Here is a 22,579-nt window from a genome sequence, read left to right as displayed (position 1 = left end):
TTTAATTAATTTTTGTATCCGTACAGGACATTGGTCCAGAAATTATTGTAATGTTTTTTCAACCTTTTTGTCACATGAATTTTGTGCTACCTTATGTGATTCACACACAAAAACGATGTTGTTTGGGGCTTTTCTGCGGGGACATCAACATATTTTTCATGGCAGTAGATTAGGTGCTTAGCAACATTTTAATCTTTGAACATCGATGTAGCATGTGTATTCATAGACCCATGCAGTTTTTTTTATACTAATTTCTATCAACGACCCCACAGCCTTAACATATTCGGAAAGAGTATCTACGTCTTCCTTTCTTGCGTTTAGCCCATTGCCTGGCATAATCCTCGACTGTATCCATCAGTATTTTAAAGTTGTGTTTCCAATTGATGGATTTAGGCTCACGATATTTCGGGCCATTGGATAACACATTTCGCAGATCGATAGAAATCTTGCAATGTTTAAAAGGTCCTACTCCAAAGCGAAGAGGAAAGAACTAGCGACTATTTAACACTGCTGCATAGAAAGATTATCTAAAAGCTATCTACCTATATAGTGATAGTACTTAACGGAATGTTCAGTCCAAAACAAAGCTCATCACAAGTCGGGGTTCAACTGGAAAGTCATGATATGGGATCTTCCCCATTACTCCCCTTACTTTTGAAGATGAATCTTTAAACATATGAATAATGTAGAAAACAATGTACTAAACTTGTTGTTATATATGGCTAATCCTTACTTTTGTGAGCCTCCAGTCCTTGACGTCTTATGATGTATGTCATTCCACGTGAGCACACCTTCTTTACCAGTCGTTCTAGAGGTTCCAATAGTAAAGGTCAGTCCTTGTTGAAATGCTTTCTTTAATAGCTTTAACACTTCTGTGCCCTCGTCATTGTAAGGAAGAAACGCCCTTCTTTTGATACCTTCATATGGTTTACCTTGCTCAGGGTGGAAGCTCTTTTTAAAGTATTGAAAGAAAATATATGCAAATGAGATTTTTTTTTCGTGCATATGCTAATGCAATTAGTAAGTTCATGTATTAGTAATCAAGTTATTTCATAGGAATAATCTTTATTCTCATAAACCATAAGTTACAACGATACAGAGATATAGTTATGAAAACAAACACCATACACACAAACAAACATACAAGCATACAACAATTATCAGTAAATACCCATATGTACCGATTAACAGGTTGTCTGCATATTGATATCGTAAAATATCAGCTGCGAGTCACAATATGAAGCCTTTTGTCGAGTGAGCGCAGCGAACGAGATCAAAAAGGCTTCATATTGTGTTGAGCAGCTGATATTTTACAATATGAATATGAATACAACCAGATAATCGATTTATCGGGTTGTATTTGCGTATTTTGCATGATAGAAACGAGTGTTTTCTGTGTTTCATAAGCAAACCGGAAGACGACGTGATAAGTTCGGGTCAAACTTATCACGTCGTCTTCCGGTTTGCTTATGAAACAAAGAAAACACTCGTTTCTATCATATATTATGACGTCGGTGATATGTTCGGGTCAAAGTTATTAATGCCGGGTCAACGTATTTGACGTCATAAAGCCGTGATATGTAATTTTATTAAGAACTGAGCCGAGTGATACAGACAGAGAGACGACCGATAAACAAATATATCATTATGTTCAATATAAACAAGAATGAGGGTTTATGTTATTGCCTAGAGAACAAATGATTTATCTATTTTGCGTATGAATCTACATAGTTTTTCTAATTTAAACTTGTCTGTACAACTCATAATTACTATAAATTTCGAAATAATTGGTTTTTGCCACACATTTTCATCTATTAGGTTTTTCCTGTCCATTTCAAATGTTTTACATTCCAGAATATAATGATATTCATCACCAATACAGTTATTGTTACATTTCAAACATATTGTATTTTTCCTGTCTGTACCATTCCGCCTACTGTTTCTATAGGTAGTCTATGATTTGTGGTTCTGAACTTACAAAGCGTATAGATATCTTTATCTTCCAATATATTTAAATAGTTTTCAAACTCAAATGTTTCTTTGAATAACCTATAATTGGTGAATTTAACATAAGCGAATGACATTCCTGTCTAAATTGATCATGTAGGCGCATCTTTATTGAAGAAATAAGCCAATCTGAGTTAGGAAAAAAACTGATCTGACCAAATATAGGAATAGCCAGTATCTTCAAACATTATTCTTATGAACTTTAACTAGGCGATTTAAAATGACTGTCGACCGACAATTTGTATAATAATTGATACGCTAAATAATAAAGTTTTGAATCCTTTCCAGATAAAAGTCGTGCCCAATATGTAATCATTTTAGTTTGATATCTAGTTGAACAGGAAAAATGCCAAGTTCGCCATAAATCATATAGTTTTTCGTAGAAAAGGTTTTACAATGAAAGACTTATCAATCGTCCAAGATCGAGATTGCTCAGATATCTGAGGGCCATTTTAGAACCAGCTGGGGCCAAGGGACGTTAGAGTGAGGTCAATATAGAATGAAAAATAACGACCAAGACGGGATGGCGAGTTTGTATCGAAATCGCAATCCGTAACTTTTCCAAGTACAAAATGCAGTTAAATCATATCTTATGCGACTCCTTATTCATTTTACTTCATAAATATGTTACTTTTATCTAAAGGACTAGCCTCCGTAGCACAAACGAAAGCTCTATTGCCTTTACCCCCTTTCGTCCTTTCACGTTGAACAAGTTAACACGTGACTGCGTTATATCATTCCGCGCGCATAGACTTTTTGGGAGTTAATTTATGCATATGATCTCAGTGAGTTGCATATACTAATACATTTGTCTTTTTATCCAATCTAGCATATGCAAAGGAAGCGCATGTCAACCTAATTGCAAATAAATGGGGAATGTGTCCATGGGACACAGATGATGCCCCCGCTTGCATATAAGTTATAAATGGACATAACTCAAGAACAGTAAAAGTGATGCTACCCAAATCCAATCTTGATCTGAGTTTTGTGGTAATAATCATTGTGTATAAGTTTCATAACATTTGGTTGAGGCAAACTTAAGTTAGAGAACGGAAACGAAAAAAATCAGCAATTTTTCCATTTGTAAAGGAGCATAACTCTAGAACGGTAAAAGTCACGCCACCAAAATTCAAACTTGATCTGTGTTTTGTGGTAATAATCATTGTGTATATGATTCATAACATTTGGTTGAGGCAAACTAAAGTAAGAGAAAGGAAAAGAAAAAATCAGCATTTTTTCCATTTATAAAGGGACATAACTCTAGAATGGTAAAAGTGACGCCATCAAAATTCAAACTTAATCTGTGTTTTGTGGTGATAATCATTGTGTATAAGTTTCATAACATTTGGTTGAGGCAAACTCAAGTTAGAGAACGGAAATGAAAAATTCAGCATTTTTTACATTTGTAAAGGGGCATGACTCTTGAACAGTAAAATTGACGCCACCAAAATTCAAACTTGATCTGTGTTTTGTGGTAGTAAGCATTGTGTATAAGTTTCATAACATTTGGCTGAGGCAAACTAAAGTTAGAGAACGGAAACCAATTTCTGGACGTACGGACGGACGGACGTACAGACGGTCAAGGGTAAAACTAACGGCCCCCTCCGCTACGGCGGGGCCATAAAAATAACCCAATGATTACAAGATCTTACAATGCAAGGAATTAATGTGAGATATCAATTTATTGTTTAAATTGAAAGTATGTCACTGAAAATGGTTGGTTGAGGAAAATAAAATTTCGTTTGTGCTACAGGAGGATAGTATCTGAATATTCGTGGAGTAAAATGAATTAATAATCGAATGATGCATGATTTTTCTTCTTGATGGATTACTTTTTAGACAGAAACTTACCGCCCAAAGTCTGGGTCGGCAGTTCCTTTGTTTTCTATATGGACTGTGCTCCAACGTCCAACGGCCCAGCAAGTCATAAAAACTCCGTCAGACCGTTAGAGAAATCTCGGCCTCAAGGCGTCTATACATGCTCACCTCTTGTTTTCCATCTGGAAAATCATAATATACAACCCATGTCCTTTTCCTATCATATCCAGGAAGTGACTCTTCATCAATATATATATTCGCAATTCCATTTCGTGGCTGATCACCATATACTTTGCCATACAGCGTTCCACAAACTGGACATGATGGTTTCGCTCCAAATACTTCCATAATACACTGCCTACAAAATGCATGCTTACATTCTTTCAGTTCGACTGGATCATCCATTTCACATAAACAAACTACACAGGGTTGATCTTCATCCGGGACATCATCATCATTCAGGATATTTAAGTTACCTTTCTGTTTGGATGTCTTAACATGTTTCACCATGAACCGTGTTACATCTTGTTGTGTATCAGCCAAGGTATCAAATCGCCATGTATCGTATTTCGTCATGCTTTTTGAGGGTGTATACTTATCATGGTCGTCTGGTCTAGAAGAATAAGGTCTTTTTGTGGGTGGTGGGGGTTTGGCGCTGAACGATCGTACTGTGAATTTCTTCTGCAGATCTTCAGTGACGACGTCAGAGTTGTTAACCAGGTGTATTTCCCGAATCCGTATGTTTTTACACTTGCGCAAAAACTTCTTAACAGCTTCAATTAAAGTCCAGCAGCAATTACTGATTATATCTTCATTTGGTTTTGTACCTAATTAAAAGATTGAATGAAAAATGTTGTACATTACTTGTGCACCTTTCTTGTTTGATTCGTCTATTCTAAGCGAAGTTAGGGGGGGTGGGGGGGGGGGGGGTGGGGGGGGGGGGGGGGAGGCAGTCAGTAGAACGTGGTTTATTCATTGTCTATGACTTGTCTTTGTTCAGTATTGATTAGTACTATACAATCACTGCGTCGTTGCCACTGCTGTCGGACGTTTCTTTCTCGGGGGTAGGCCTAACAATATCCCATTTGGCCCCCAAAAAAATTATTCGGAACCGAAATGTTGACGCCCGGACGTTATCACCAAATCAGCGAAGTTTTTACAACCACAGGGCTAATGCCACTGCTATTAGACATTTCGTCTCCATGGTTATCACACGCCAAGTAGTAAACACTCATGTGCTGATAAGCAATAGCATTGATACGGTCATTTACTGTACAATTTCGAAGGAATGACTTCAACTTTACCACCAGGATACCTTGGATCAATAGATTTTCTATCAAGAAAATCATTATCAGAAACGCGAGCTTTGCAATATCGTATCTATTATACTCAATTACAGCCGCCGCTGCTACAAAGAAATGGAAAGTTCTCAATTGGGAAGCTGGGAATTATAAAAGACCCGAAATGACAAATGTAAAACAATTCAAAAGAGAAAACAGCATGAAACGGCAACCACAGAATTACAGGCTACTGACTTAGGACAGGCACATACAAAATGTGGCAATTTAAACATGTTAGCGGACATCCTATCCTTCCCCTAACCTGGGAAGGTGGTGCAACATCACAACACAAGAACAAACTATACACTAAACGAAAAACAAACATGATAAACGACAACCACAGAATTACAGGCTACTGACTTGGGACAGGCACATACAAAATGTGGCAATTTAAACATGTTAGCGGACATCCTATCCTTCCCCTAACCTGGGACAGTGCTGCAACATCACAACACAAGAACAAACTATACACTAAACGAAAAACAAACATGATAAACGACAACCACAGAATTACAGGCTACTGACTTGGGACAGGCACATACAAAATGTGGCAATTTAAACATGTTAGCGGACATCCTATCCTTCCCCTAACCTGGGACAGTGCTGCAACATCACAACACAAGAACAAACTATACACTAAACGAAAAACAAACATGATAAACGACAACCACAGGCTACTGACTTGGGACAGGCACATACAAAATGTGGCAATTTAAACATGTTAGCGGACATCCTATCCTTCCCCTAACCTGGGACAGTGGTGCAACATCACAACACAAGAACAAACTATACAATAAACGAAAAACAAACATGATAAACGACAACCACTGAATTACCGGCTACTGGTTTAGGACAGGCACTTATAGAATGTGGCGGGATTTAACATGTTTGGAGTCACCCCAAAAGCTGGGACAGTGGTGTAACATCACAACATAAGCACAAACTATATAAATATGTGAAAAAGGCTTAACTCATCAGACCGATATAAAGCACAAAAACAACTTACAAAATACAAAAGATACTAAGTACATATCCTGATTTGGGACGGGCACATATAGAATGTGGTGGGGTTAAACATGTTTGCGGACCCCCTGCCCTCTACATAAAATGGGACAGTGGCGTAACATCACAACATAAGAACAAACTATAATCAAAGTACTGATGTGCTGTTTATTCGGATGAACCCAAGATCTGTGGTTTGCGAATAAATAAAAAAAATCTCCATGTAGACTACTAGCAGTTGTTTTTTTCAAGTTAAATATCAAACATTACAGCCACATTTAAAACGTTAACACGTTCACCCCCTGAAAAATTTCTGGATTTGCCCCTGTTGATCCTTACAAGCAAAGGGACAATACTTTACTTCTGTTTTCTTAACGTTTACTTGAAATTAATTTATTTATTTTATCAAACATTCCTTCAATAAAAATGATATAATAAGCAAGCTGTGTATTGGACTTTGTGTATTGTGTATATCATACGCTAATAATTAGATATCAATTATATAAAAGCATGAGATAAGAGTATATATTGTCTGCGTAGTGTTATGTTGATGAACTAAGAGTAATCTCAATGATAAATAAATATCATTGAAATCAGTGATGATATACAACTCTTGGAAACTGGATTTAAATTAATAAACATATAGACTTATAATGATTACTTAAAAATACGGACACACACATAATAATGTCTTGGAAACAATTATTCTATAAGAACTATTGTACAATATAAATGCATTCAGTTTCATGTATTAATCCCGTGTTAGTCGTAATAGTTTAGCGTTACCAGTTATCAGTCTATGGAAAGTGCGAATCGAGAAAACCGTTTCTTATGTGGAGTCGCGATATTTTCTAATATGAAATTGTTACTATGCTGAAACTCCATGAGGAAAAAGATGTTTTTTGAAGTAAAAAATTATTTAATATTAAAATATATGAATACGTTCAGTCCGAAGTTAATTTATGCGACAAACAGAAGAAGTATTAATTAAAAGAGCGTGAAATCGATTATTATCAGCCTTTCAAGGTCGTTTTGAAGGAAAAAAGTCAAATGGACTAGTTAAACGAGCAACACGCTAAGATTTCTTTATTGACATATGAACTGTTAACCTATCGTTTAAATATAAACGAAAATTCAGTCTTAAAATATGCTCAGTATCCAAGTAATAGCAAAAGTTTATGTCCTTGTAAAAATTGTACTGCTACGTTTTTCTTTTGTACAGAAATAATTAAATGCTATTTATTTAATTGTAGATGCGATATTTTGTTAATGTAGTTGCGGTATGTCTTTATTGTAACTATACGTTTCATGTTATATGAGGTAGCAGTTTTAGTTATTCTCCATTCCAAACTAAAAGACAAATAGAAAGAGTTGGTCCTGCTTTGTTTCATAAAAAAGAATGGCCAACGTAGATCAAGTATCTTGTCTTAGGGAGGGATAAATCCACCTTTGTAAAAAATCACTCCGAGTGTAACAAAAAATTCTCTGAAACTGACATTATCAAGATGTTTGATTTCTTGATTGACAACATATTTGTTACGTTTGGAGGACGTGCTTTTCAACAAACAATCGGCATTCCCATGGAAACCAACTGTGCCCCTCTTCTTGCCGACATGTTCCTTTATTCATATGAGGCTGACTTCATACAGGAACTTCTTAGGAGGAAAGAAAAGAAGTAATCAGTATTCTTTAACTTTACTTTCCGCTACATAGATGATGTTCTCTCACTATATAATTCAAAATGTGGTGACTATGTTGAACGCATCTATCCCATCGAACTTGAGATGAAGGATACAACAGATACAGTTAAGTCTGCCTCATATCTTCACTTACATCTAGAAATTGACAATGAGGGTCGGTTGAAAACAAAAATTTATGACAAAAGAGATGATTTCAGCTCCCAATTGTGAAAATTTTTATGTAGCAACATTCCAGCAGCGCCTGCATACGGAGTATATATCTCCCAGTTGATACGATAATCAAGGGCTTGTATTTCCTATCATGATTTCCTTGATAGAGGGTTGCTGCTCACAAGGAAGCTATTAAACCAAGAGTTCCAAGTGGTGATGTTGAAATCATCCCTTCGTAAATTTTACGGACGCCATCACGAGTTGGTTGACCGTTACAGAATATCCGTTTCACAGATGATAGCGGATATGTTCCTAATGTCGTAACTACAATCCCGTCCCCTTTTCCCGAATGTGACCTACCGAATTAGACTTATTACCGGTTTGTACTAACATGAGCAACATGACGGGTACCATATGTGGAGCAGAATCTGCTTACCCTTCCGGAGCACCTGAGATCACCCCAGTTTTTGGTGGGGTTCGTGTTGCTCAGTCTTTGTTTTTCTATGTTGTGTTTTGTGTACTATTGTTTGTCTGTTTGTCTTTTTCTTTTTTAGCCATGGCGTTGTCAGTTTATTTTCGACTTATGAGTTCAAATGTCCCTTTGGTATCTTTCGCCTCCTTTTTAGCCCACTGCTTACTGTCAAAATGAACTTTTGAGACATCTTTCGAAATTCTTAAATGTTCTTTAAACATATTTGTATTAGATAAAAGTTATATGGCAGATGATTTTCACTTGTTCCATTTATTGATAGCGTTTGATTTTGTCAGTTTTTATGGACTTCCCCTTTTTGAATTTGCCTTGAAGTTTGGTATTTTTGTTATACTTTTTTATATGTGAAGAATAAAATCAAGTTATGTTGTATAGACCGACCAAAACTTTCGTTCAAATTGGTTGCATCGACATAACATCTATCAAATTTCTATATGAACACCAAAAATGCATTTCCGATATCCTTACTTCATGTAAACTGTATAAATGCTGTTTAAATCCTAAACATAATTCTAAATACATGTAGATTGTTTGCGCACTTTTTTTAGCATGTTTGATTTCGTAACATGTTTAGACTGAAGAAAGTGTTTAGGATTGTGTTATGGGTCATGTTTAGCTTAGAAATTACTGTTTTAAAAGTGTTTATATTCAAGACATTTGTACATTTAATGTGTTTACTTAGAAGTGTGTTTAAATAATATCATAATTCTAAACAGGAGTTTTCAGGCATGTCAAATAGATGAACGCTGGAACATAAAGTTTACTTTAAGTAATGGAAATGAAAAACGATTCCTAGTTAACAACTACAAAATTATGTTCTTACTTTTCACATTTTAACCTATCGAATGCAGTTCTTGGTCTTTTTAATCTTCATGCATAATTCGATAAAATTGCAATAACATTACATCAAATATAGATTTCCCATATAAGAGGGCGCAAAAATGAAATTTTGATAAGGTCAGTTTTTTAAAAGAGGGACCACTAACGATAAGTCAATGGATATTTAGTATGCATTTATATTAGCAGTGGCATATTTTTATTGATATTATACGGTCTCGCCCCTAGAACGATGGTTCATTGACCGCGAAAGGTTAGCATCGCTTACAGTTAAAGTTTTTGATTAGGTCAGTTTATGGAGAGCCATTTACAATAGGTCAATGGTATTTGGTATGCAATTGTAACAGCATTATCATATCTCATTTCATGTTTTATTGACTTTGAATGTGTTGCATGATAAATGCATGATAAAGTATTTTCATTTTAATTTCAACAATTGCATTTATCTATACACATGACAGATGATACATGTATCTGTGTCAACACTTTATTATTCTATACTGACAATAATTGGATTTTTTTTCATCGGAACTTGGAAGGTAGTAAATACTGTGCAATAGTGATTTGAAAACCCAAAATCGATCGACGAACAGGGGATATTGAACATCGTGTCTACTTCTTTATAAGCGTATAATTGTTTTATTATTATTTACGTACATCATCTATACGAAATTTTAGTGATATTTTGCCTATACCATCGAACCTGTCATGAATAATTGTCTGGATGTATTGTGCCATTTATCGTATTTTTTCATATGAAAAAAAGTATCGCATTTCTATTAGAAAAATATCGCATTGGAAAAGTTTTTCATAATAAAAGCATATCGCTATTTTATTAGAAAAACGTCACACTCAAATAAGAAAAAAATAGCATTTTTAACCTGTTGCAAGTGATTATGGCACAGAATGCAATGGAAAACGTTCAATAGCCATTCCACCGTCTTTAGTACATTATTGTGAAATTATTCAGAAACCTCAAAATTATAGATCGTGCAAATAGGTTTTAATCAATGCAAATGCATATCTACTCGTATAAATACTTGAGATAAAATGTTCAAAATACATGGCAATTTGTAAATACGTTTGTCCTGTTAAATATGTCTACGTTTTAAAAAGAATAAACAAGTATTTTGCGATGAATTTTCCTTTATTCATACAACTGTCAACATTCGTCTGAGATTTCCCCACAATGCATCTCATTTACAAAAGAAAATATCGCTACTCTACATAAGAAACGGATTTCTCGATTCGCACTTTCCATAGACTGGTTATGTTGGTAATAAGTGAAACTTGAAGTGATCGATCGATGATCACGGTAACAAAACTAGTGATATTATTCAAAAGGTAGGTAACTCTGCATAATTACGTCCATCATATTATTATACAAGGAACATGCATACATTTCTTAAAATTTATCCGCGTGCATTATGGTGCTAAGATGACCCATGTTATCTAGGTAAGTAAGTAAGTAAGTAAGTAAGTAAGTAAGTAAGTTTTACTTAAAGTCGGCATATAGGTCCCTGTTCGTTGGTATTATGACATTCATTATTTTTTACTGATATATATTTCTCAAGACAAAACATGTTGATTACAAATAAATGTTCCTAAAAAAATATTTTCATGAAATTTCATTGATTATATTAACATATATGAAGCGATAAATAATTCCATTTTGCACTCGATAACGTCAGCGTATTTATACGCAGTAAAGGGTGTTTCAAGGCACACTCAGAAACTGAGCATTATTTCAGATTCTCTCAAGGTCATCCGAGTAAAAAGTCAGTGAAAAGGGCTTAACACATCAGATCGATACATAGCACAAAAACAACTAACAGAAACACTTAAGACACAAAGTACAGATCTGAGAGAACTCGTAGTTACTGAAAGCTAGTTCAAAGCCAGTAACAATTACGTTTTGTTCTCAACCGACTCGCATTGTCAATTTCTAGATGTTAGTCAAGGTACGAGGCATAGTTAACTGTATCTTTGGAATCCTTTACTTCAAGTTTAATAGGAAAGATGCGTTCAACATAGTCAAACAGAGGCAGGAGATACCAAAAAGATATTCAAACTCTTATGTCGATGACAAACTGACAACGCCATGGCAAAAAATCGAAAAACGACTTAAAGACACACAGTCTACAAAACACAACATTGAACAAAATCAGACTGAGAACCACGAATCCCACTAAAAAACTGAAAGTGATTTCAGGTGCTGCGGGAGGGTAAAAAGATTCTCCTGTGACACCCGTAGTTTTACTTATTTAAACTACGTTGATATGCTATATTATATAATAAGGCATCACGCACCTTAGAGAACATCATATAGATAGCGGAACGCAAAGTTAAATGAATAATTTTTCATTCCGATCATTCTTCAAACGTAACAAATACGTTATCAACAAAACAATCAAACATCTCGACGATGTCAGTTTCAGAGAAATGTTTGTTTAAATCAGAGTGGTGTTTTACCAGTTATGATTTATCTCTTGCTAACACAAAATATGTCTATCTAAGTTGGTAGTTCTTTTAAATGAATCAAAGCTGAACTTATTCTTTCAATCTGTCTAAGTTTAGAATGGGGAATACCAGTGCAAAGGGTAGAGCAGTCGAATTTTTTAATACGATTGAAATAGGAACGAGGCTTAGATTGGACATATTTAAACAGATCTTTGGAATTCGTTAGTAGCCACATCTGATTCACACCGCCTAGAGAGTAGGTAGCTATACAGTTAGTCTGAAAAGGTTTCGTGGAGCAGACCCAGCAATATGACGTTGTTTGTAAGGCCACTTATGTAATTTTGGTATCCAGTTCAATGAAAGAAGATCCAGTTCTTTGTCTTTGGTTGAAACTCCAAAAGGAACATAGGCCAGACCTATGATTGTTCAAGATTTCCTCTTTCATAAATGTCGTTAGAGCATGTTGCGTTTCCAGGTTAATTGGGAATAACGATAATGTAATGTGATTTACACACAAAACAGATCTCGTTCAGAGCTTTATCTTCCGGAGCAAACAGCATATTTGTCACGTAGGTAGGTCAGGTGCTTACCAACATTTGGGTCTTTGTAGCGATTTGTAGTACGAGTGTTCATACACACATTCACTTTTAATTCTAATTTGTACCCACGACCCCAAAGCATTTATCCATTAGGAAACAGTATCCACGTCTTTTTATCACGTCTAGCCCTATTGGCTAGCATAATCCTCGGCTGAATCCATAAGTATTTTCAAAGTTGTGTTTCCAATTTATGGATTTAGACACACGGTATTTTGGTCCTTTGGAAATCAAAATCCTGACAATATGCACACCTCTAGCATACGTCAGGGGCGTAGCTGTCGTTAGGCACTTTAGGCACGTGCCTAAACATAATTTTTTTCACAAATATTTTTTTTTGTATTAAAATAAATAATGACATCGTTATCTGTAGATACACGTGAAGTCGTCAAATTTCTTTAATTATCAAATGTAATTTGTACACTAGTCTATCATCCTTATTGAATGGAGTATTGGGTAGAATCGTATGTACATTATATTCCACCTTGAATAGAAACTAAAACTAGAACTTTGGTTCATATCATTTCACTTCTACCAACAAATACTCGAATGAGCCTCAACATGCTCAAAACCATGACATTTTATTCTTAGATACATGATTTTTTTTATTAGTTGTTGTTGGCTTTCAACTAGCTTTTTTCCACTTGGTCTTCATCCGATCTACAATAAAACCCTTGTCAAAGTGGGGCGTCCGCTTGGCTGTGCGGGATGTATAAATACGCTGTCTTGTCTGGTCAGAAAGGGGGCGTTAACTCCGATGCCTAGTGTAGAGAGAATGCCACGCTTTTTGCACGGTGAGAACACTTGCAACAACTCTTTGAGGGGTCCGTAGGTGGTCTGCTGAAAGACAAATTTTCTGTCCCTATCCAATAAACCCTCATTTACCTAGATCCGCTACGCGTCGCTAGGAAAACTTAATTTGCGACAGTAAAATCTACGTTTTACGAAGGCCAAGCTTAAAATACAATACAGTTATCTCCTTATTTTCTAATGTCATTTTCAAATTTTCAAACCTTCATCCTGGACGACCCCTATTACAGGACCTAGAGGCTACCTGTTGTATTTATTGTAAATTTGTATTTGTCCTGAACATGCATAACTATTTGCCACTGGAGGTCAAGTTGGTAATCAATTAATCAACTAGCTTTCAGTAACTTCGAGAACTCTCGGATCTACGTATAATGACCATAATTATTCCTAAGACTAAAGCAGGTAGGGATTTTACAGTAGAGGATATCAAAAAATATGAATTTCTTGAATTTTGTCTCGGTAGTATGAACAGAACCGAACTTCTGCATTGGGAATCAACTGTGTGTGAGTGTATGTGTTTGTGTGGCCGGGGTGAAAGTTTAAGAATCAAAAGATGGATGGTCGATGTCTAGCCCAAATGATAGTATTATTATATATAGTAGTCTCAGTTTTTACGTGCCTATTCTTTTAATGAAGGATCGTCTACATGTACTATTAATTAACGTATATATCAACTATCGTCAACCAGTAAGGAATAAATATGAAAATACTAAATAGGATGTACTGCTTAATAAGTTAATTAAAGGGCTACGCTGATCTACACTGGGCAATGCATATTGTAAATAAACATATATTTTTTTTTAGATTTCCGATCGTACTGCGCTAATTCACCAGATGTTATTATGAAATTATTTATAATTCTTCGAATTTTCTTCATGTATGTTATCATGATAAAATAACCAGTAAATTTAATACTTTTTGTACACAAAATTTTGCAACTATAATGCTGAAAACCGTTTCCTGTCGTGGGGCCTCGCCACCCAGAATCCCCTACCAGGGCTCTGCCCTGGACCTGCTGGGGGCCTTTAGCGGCCCCCAGACCCCCTGCCGCAATGTGTGCCTACAGTTGATTGGATACCTAGCTACGCGGCTGTACGTACTAAGACCTTATATAAACCGGTTCGCAAGGTCTCAAATTGGCGCTTTTTCGGTTCATTTTCATCTCTTTTCTAGATCAAATTTAAGTTTCAAATATGGTCTTTGCCCCCTAAAAGAGTTTCACAACTTCAAGAACGATTTTTTTTACAATAACATTATGTCCAAACACGAGTTTTTGTTCTTAAGCGGATATTCGCTCTATATGTCGAGAAACACTAAAAAAGATAACAATGAAATTTTTATAAAATACTCAATTCAAAAATGAAAATTTAAGAGTAAAAGGAAGTACACATCACAAAAGAATCATTAGGCAACAAATTCACGGTTTACAGTAAGTTGCTTAGCTGTGAGATAAAAAAAAAAAGTTTCTTTTCAAAGCTAAGCATCAAATAGGGAAGATAAATATTCTGAAAGGTATTAAACCATAAGGGGAAAAAGAACGTATAACTTTCACGGGATGGTCGTTACCGGCAAAGAATAATATGAAAACGATGGGATGTGGTAAGATTGCCAATGAAACAAATGAACCAGAGTTCAATTGAAGTGAATGTTAGAGAAATTTATATTTAATACTTACGGTACGGCCTTCAACTATGAGCAAAACTCAAACCGTATTGTCAGCTATAAAAGGTCCGACATGACAAAATGTTAAACAACTCGAACGAGAAAACTAACGGCCTAATTTACGATACAATTTATGAAAAACTAATATGACAGACATGAACCAACGACAACGACTAAATTACAGGCTCCTGACTTAGGACAGGCACATAAAAATGTGGCGGGATTCAACCAGCTTGATAAGGGTTATATAATGAATGATCTCTGCGTTTAATGTTTTAATATATTAGCCATGTTACCTTTAAATAACTTTTGTAGTGGTACAATTTTATCTGTATACAGTATAATTTTTTGTCGCTTGGTTCAGATGAGCCTAACTGATTGTTGGTAGTCCGGCGGGGTCGTCGGAAATATGTTTTATACTACATACTCTTAGAGTGATTGTTGCTGTTTTTTTCTCTAACTGGAATTCTCCTTAGTAGTTTCAGAGAAGACTTATGTAAAAGTTAATAGACGACGGACGCCAAGAATGAGGACAATATCTCACACTTGCCCTTTGGGTCTGATGAGCTTAAATGATTATATTTTCTCTACATACACTGTTATGTACTCTTCGGCTAACAATACTTACCTAATCCTATCATAGGTAAAACTATAGAAACTCCTTTCTTCATCCTGTTGTCTAAGATATTTGCCTTTTCGAGGATGTTATTGATGGTTGTTGATAACTCCTTTTGGAAGATCTCCTCCTTTTCATTTGGTTTTCTTCTAAGAATAGCATGCAAAACATGCTTGAATGGTAGGTTTTTGCCTCCCGATGTCATTAAAACTGTTGCTCGAGATTTCTCCATTACCCACGGTTGGAGTTTTCTATGTTCATCTCTATAGGTATTACAGCCGGCATCAAGTAAAGCCCTGGACAAACCTCCTTCTCCTTTCACTAGTCCATCCTCACTAACAACAACAGCATCCATATTTTTTAATTTGAGGATATCATCAGTGTAAATATGTATATCAGTTTTACCACAAAACGATCGTATAACTTTGCCTGTTATTGGGGTTGATCCTGTACCTTTCAATGCACCAATTTCTCTGCCATTGTGGTCGTATCTTTTATTTCCTTCAGGTTTATTGATAGACTTCCATGATGATGCAAAGTTATCTGAGTTTCCATGCGAACCAGAATGTCTATTATCAGGCTTCTGATAATGTCCAGTGTGTCCATTTCCTCCAAATCTTCTATTACCTGGATGGTCCAGGTTTGCATCGGCTGATTTTGCAAGTACTATATCAAAGTCAAGACATCTTTGATTGTTCTGAAATCTCATATACCAATCATATACCAAATCAAGGACGTCGTCATTAATATCTATTATGTGGAATTCCTTTAATGTTCCATGTCTGCCTTGTTTACTAAATTCAAATATACCTTTCAGGTACATAGCAGCACACATGGATTTTGGTACACCAAATATGCCTGTTTAAAAAACGAATTACATGAATACAAAGAGGCTTGAAAATAATATTTTTACACATAGCCTTGCTACACACAATCTGTATATGTAATATCTAAGCTAATCTGTCAGAACTGCCAAAAGATTCATATTGAAAAATAGAAACATTTCAATATTTGTAGGTAAATGGGTTAAACATTATTCTCATCAGTAAAACTGACAGCGTCTCAATAAATTGTCATTAGCAATGCAATAATGGCTATACAAGGCGCATCATGATACGAATATGGGCCCTGCTTTGTGCTAGACCGACACGCTGAGCCCTATTTTAATCTTAGTAGTTTCTGATAGTAAAAGTCCACAGTAAACCTGGACAAATTTTTGTCGCATAGAATCGACCAGTATTTGCTCTTACTCTTATATAACCGAAATGAACCCCTGAACTCCTGCACTCGGTGGGAGCACGCAACCAAGAGACCACCGAGGCTGTTCACATGTGGATAATGGAGGTTCAACAAAAAGGGATATACCAAGGCGTTAAAAAAAATACCGCACCAAAGATGCTTAAAACAGACACAACATAGTCAAAAGAAAAAAAACTAGAGGTTCTAAAGAGCATGTGTTCCTAACAATTGCAAACTCTTAAACATTATAGACTGTAATTTAACTCTTGACTTGCCATATGTATCTTTTTTGCTCTTCTTGTATTGCTGATGATGTTTGCAGTTCGATTTCTCTCTTTCTACTTGAATTTTGCCAAGAACGCAAAAACAAATGGAAATCATCATTTAAGTCCGAACAATCCTTTAATGTCATCCAATGGTTCTGTTGTTTTGCATTTTTGTAGATCTTGTATGACTGAATTTTTTCGCCGTTTACAGTTTCTGCCTATGACGTATTCCCAAGTTTCGTGATTAATAGGCAAATACACTTAAATAAGTCAAAAATCTTCATTTTAGGGCAAAAACTCATTAAAGATAATTTTTGCCAACAACAGCTTCTACCTTTTTATTTCTATTTTTGAAATAATCGGCAAAAACCTAAAATAAGCAAAAATCGTTCTTTAAGGAGTCATGAAATAATTTTGATTTTAATATGAAGAAGTTATATCTTGACTATTTGAGCAGTTATCCCACCAGATTTTATTTATCTATTTAGTTTTTTTTAACATACAAGACAATTGGTTGATATTATTCCTATGTTGACTGACCACACATTGTGTACTATATACCCAATCCTAATTTGGTTGAAGTTGGTTCAGTAGTTTAAGAGGTGAGGAAGATCTTGGAAAAAGTTTAGGACGGAGAACGGAAGAAATACGACGACGAACGTCGATTGTACCCATCATATTTTATTGATGTGGTTACTGTACACAAAATCGATAATTAAAAATGTCCAATACATAAATACAATGTATGTAATTACACCTTACATAAGAATGTCGTATTTTGATTGGTTGGTAGCCAGTGTATTTTTCGCATATTCTAACATTTTTTCCTCATTTCAAACGAATTTTCCTGTTTTTCACCACTGCCGATGAATATGCCTCAAATTCCCCTCTATGCCGTGGTATAATTTGCCATTTTGGATATTCCTTTTTTACCCTCGCGTGCCTCTTCCCGCCAAAACTATTCGGAACCTTTCTCACCTTATCCCGATTATTAAGGCTACATGATAAAGCAATATTAATTGATAGAGGTAATCCGAAAACTGTAAACAAAAATGTCACAAATCTCGTGATCGTATATTGAAGAATGCGTTGAGTATATAAAGTGGGAAAAGACGTCTATACAAATGAACGGTTTAATGATGGAATGACACTGACGTTTACCCCAAGATACCATGACGTTACATAAAGACAGTGCTAACGCGTATATGTACATGTATAATTCCCGCGGTACTATGATAGTCTCTACTTATCCTCAAAATTATGCATAAACATGCTTATGGATTACAGCTTACCAGTAAAAAAAAAGATTTCCCTTCACAGGAAAATACCAGTCTTGGGACCAAATTTCCCTCGCTTAGCAGCTCGGGAAATTTCACAGTCCCTTAACTGGTATTTTTCGCAAATACCCCTCCATAACATGATATATCTGTTCAATATACAATGCATGATTTTTTGTTTGTTTATTAAATTCTATTTTTTTTAAATATATTTTGTAACTGAATACACAAAACAAGGACCATTATGTCTGATGTTAACTTATCAAAATACGGATTTGACAAAATCGATCATTTGAAATATTTCAATATGATGCAGGTATGATGAAATCGTACCATGTGACATAAAAAAGTTTTTCCAACTGACTATATGTAAAAAATGCCCTTCTATTTCAATTTCACACAACTTTTTTATAATTCAAAATAAACAATTATCTTTGGTTCAATTGTTATCAACCTAAAGTGTGACTATCCTTATTTCCAGTGGCAGTCCAAATATTACGCCCTTCATATCGGTCAACCACTACAGCAGTACCTACCTGTTTTTATTTATTTTTAGAGTGTTCTCGTCCTGTACATGCATAAAATATTTGCCACTGGACGTAAGGCAAAAAATCAATCAATCAATCAATCAACTGTTATCCAAGGACCATAAGATTACATTAAATACCAAAATAGCCATAATATCTAATATATTTTGAAAGTTACAGCTATGCGTAGGAACTACTTTGTGTGAAATATGTACAACTTTCATATAAGTTTGTCAAGACCCGGCCTGAGTTGGTGGTTCTGTAGTATCACCAGTACTGTTATCGGCATTCACATACAAGTTTCATTACCATAATATTTGCAGTTTATATACGATGCGAATGGTACTGGTGTGGTTTAAAATTCAAACAAAATAGAACCGAAAATTGAAGACCCCAATATGTTTGTATACAATTCATAGTTCAATCTTTAAGAAGGCTTAAGAAAACTTTTTTTGTTGTCGTCCTTTTCAAATTTACTATCAACTACAATATCTTTTTTGTTGGCGTCTTTGTTAGATTTATTTTGTATGTTTGTTTGAATTTTTTAGTCAGTTGTGAAAGAAAAGAAGTAAGCAGTATCCTTAAACATCACTTTCCGCTATATAGATGATGTTCTCTCCCTAAATATTTCAAAATTATGTGACTATGTTCTACGCATATATCCATTCGAACTTGAGATGAAGGATACAACAGATACAGTTAAGCCTGCCTCATATTTTGACTTACATCTAGAAATTGACAATTAGGGTCGGTTGTAAACAAAAAATTATGACAAAAGAGATGATTTCAGCTTCCCAATTGTGAACTTTCCATTTCTATGTAGCAACATTCCAGCAGCGCCTGCATACGGAGTATATATCTTTCAGTTGATATGATATTCCAGGGCTTGTATTTCGTTTCATGATTTCCTTGATAGAGGGTTGCTGCTTATAAGGAAGCTATTAAACCAAGAGTTCCAAGTGGTGAAGTTGAAATCATCCCTTCGTAAATTTTACGGACGCCATCACGAGTTGGTTAACCGTTATGGAATATCTGTTTCACAGATGACAACGGATATTTTCCAATTGTAACTACAATCTCGTCCCCTTTTCCCTGAACTTGACTCCGTTCTACCGAATTAGACTTATCACCGGATTTGTATTAACATGAGCAACACGAGGGTAACCATATGTGAGGCAGGATCTGCTTACCCTTCCGGAGCACCTGAGATCGCCCCCAGTTTTTGGTGGGGTTCGTGTTGCTCCGTTTTTAGTTTTCTATGTTGTGTTTTGTGTACTGTTGTTTATTTGTTTGTCTTTTTCTTTTTTAGCCATGGTGTTGTCAGTTTATTTTCGACTTATAAGTTTGAATGTCCCTTTGGTATCTTTCGCCTATCTTTGTGTTGTATGTTTGTGATGTATGCTTACACAGTTATGGCTGCCGATCCCAATTATTGTCATGTTAACCTTTTATGTCTGTTTGGGTTGCCTTGGAGTTCGGAAGTTTTGTTATACTTATTTTCGAGTATATAATCAGCCTTTGTACTGAATCGCACTTTTAATATAGTGCGAAACTTGCAGTGAGTTATCCTTATATAGTACAAATGAACCTGAATGGTTCCCGAACAAGTCTTTCTGTCAAAAGCTTTTCAACTTACCCGAACTTATTGGAGGCATAGCAACTGATTCGTAATTTTTCGAACATGAACGGTTTAAAATGTTGATAACAGTTGTCATAAGTACTTCTAAGCAATTTTTTTTGTCTCTATAATCGTGCCATCTTGGACCTACTGCGTGTATGACAGCCCGATATTGCAAGTTGCCGGCTGAAGTAACCACGTTTGCTCCATCTAGAATTTTACCATTTTTCGCTACACTATCTTTGCATTCTCTTGACAGTCTCGATCCCGCAGCTTTCGCTATAACATCAGCCACGCCACCAACATTGGCTAAACTTTCATTGGCAGCATTAACAATAGCATCAACTTGAAGTTTAGTAATTGGTTTTTTGTACAACTTAACTAACAAACCTTCGTCTGTTTCAAACTTAAACTTAATTTTGTCATTTTGATCCAAACCAACATTGTAATCAACTCGCCTAAAAGATCCAGCTCCTTCATATGTTCCAGCTCTTTGTGATCGTCTCTTCAGTTCTGGATCCCTCGAATACTCATGGTGTTCAGCCAAAGGATTAACAGGGTTTTCATAGGCATTTCTGACCATGTCTATATATTGTTGCTTCTTGCTAAACAGTCTGACAAACCGGCTGTTTTTAACCGACTGTAATGCCAAGACGTCATTTTTAATTTTACAAACGGTTATCGCTTGATTTACATGATCAATAGTGTTTTCCGAATTACCATCAATAACGTATGTCATAAGTTTCTCTTCGATCAACCATTTCCATCTGGCTATAACAGCCGTAATTTCGTTTTTATCGATCACTTTACATTTAACAATTATTTTCAATGGATCTTCACGAGTTTCTACATCCATTTTATGTTTTTCTTTGTCTTCATTTATTTCGGTATTAAAAAAGAAACATATTTTCTTTGCTTCATATCCACCTATTGGTTCAAATTCATAGACCTATTAAGGAAAATGATACACAACTATATTTCAATCACATACATAGCAGAAGATACTATCATTAAGACATCATTATAATTTATTCAAAAACTATATCTAACAAATCACATTTAGTTTAGAACGTGGAATTGTTTACTTTGCAAAATCAAATTAGAATCAAACTTATAGCCCAACAGCGGTTTCTTCTTTGAAAAACGAAACACACATTCTTATATAGAGGAAATCCCGCACAACCATATGCCTGTATTACACATGTAGTCCCTCTGGAAATTGAAATGGATACTTAACTAGATACCCAAATTACATAAGTGTTCTAAAAAAGTTATAATGCTTAGTTTGCCAAATGCTCCACAAACATATTTCCAAAAGACTAACACCTGTTCTACTATCAATCAGGACTAGAGTACAGATTTATTGTAAAACTACCTATGTTGAGGGCGGTGTGAATAGATGTAGATTCTAAAACAATCAAATATCTGTTCTAATTTTTACAAAATTGAAACATTTGACGTTATATTCCTTTGCAGTTGTTATGCTAAGACATTTGGAATTCATTTTGGAACTTATTGTGTTCCTGTTTTCATACAATTTCTCCTTCATTTGTTTGAGACGAAACAGCGGCGTCTCAAGAAGAATGAAAGAAACCCATTGAATGATCATGTAACTCTCCACTACATCAATGAACAAAACTGAGAATGGAAACGGTGAATGTGTTAAAGAGACAACAACCCGATCAAATAGCAGAAAACAGCCCAAGGCCACCAATGGGTCTTCATTACAGCGAGAAAATTCGGGCTTCAGCTGGCCCCTAAAAAATTATGTATACTAGTACCGCGAAAATGAACGTCACACTTAACTCCGAAACATAAAATGAACCAAAATTAAAAAAACATAGACTAACAAAGGCCAGAGCCTACTGACTTGGGACAGGCGCAAAAATGCGGCGGGGTTAAACATGTTTTGTGAGATCTCAACCCTCCTCCTATACATCTAGCCAATGTGGAATAAACAAACACACAGCAATACGCACAGTAAAACTCAGTTTAAAAGAAGTCTGAGTCCAATGTTAGAATAGGTAACAGAAGAAACTAAGGAAAATGACAATGATCAACATAAATTAACAAAGGACTACTAGTAGTTACTGACATGCCAGCTCCATTCCTCAATTAAAGTGATTGAAAGATTATGTCTTCGTCATATGAAAATCAAGCACAA

The 22,579-nt window shown here is 35.4% G+C and overlaps 1 protein-coding gene across 1 annotated transcript in view; it reads right to left on the bottom strand.

Moving 5' to 3' along the window:
• The window catches only part of LOC127734203 (uncharacterized), a 55,781-nt gene extending 34,437 nt beyond the window's left edge, over positions 1 to 21,344 (bottom strand). The window contains exons 1-4 of the mRNA XM_052243962.1: positions 20,434 to 21,344; positions 15,501 to 16,346; positions 3,994 to 4,652; positions 734 to 951 (exon numbers count right to left, since the gene is read on the bottom strand). Of these exons, the coding sequence (XP_052099922.1) occupies positions 734 to 951; positions 3,994 to 4,652; positions 15,501 to 16,346; positions 20,434 to 21,271 (2,561 nt within the window). The 5' untranslated portion in view covers positions 21,272 to 21,344. The remainder of the gene's footprint in view (positions 1 to 733; positions 952 to 3,993; positions 4,653 to 15,500; positions 16,347 to 20,433) is intronic.
• Between the last annotated feature and the right edge of the window lie 1,235 nt (positions 21,345 to 22,579).

Source organism: Mytilus californianus, unplaced genomic scaffold (assembly GCF_021869535.1).
Source record: "Mytilus californianus isolate M0D057914Y unplaced genomic scaffold, xbMytCali1.0.p SCAF_3, whole genome shotgun sequence".
NCBI lineage: Eukaryota > Metazoa > Mollusca > Bivalvia > Mytilida > Mytilidae > Mytilus > Mytilus californianus.
Note: the sequence above shows the minus strand (reverse complement) of the source record. Positions and strands in the feature narration are given on the sequence as shown.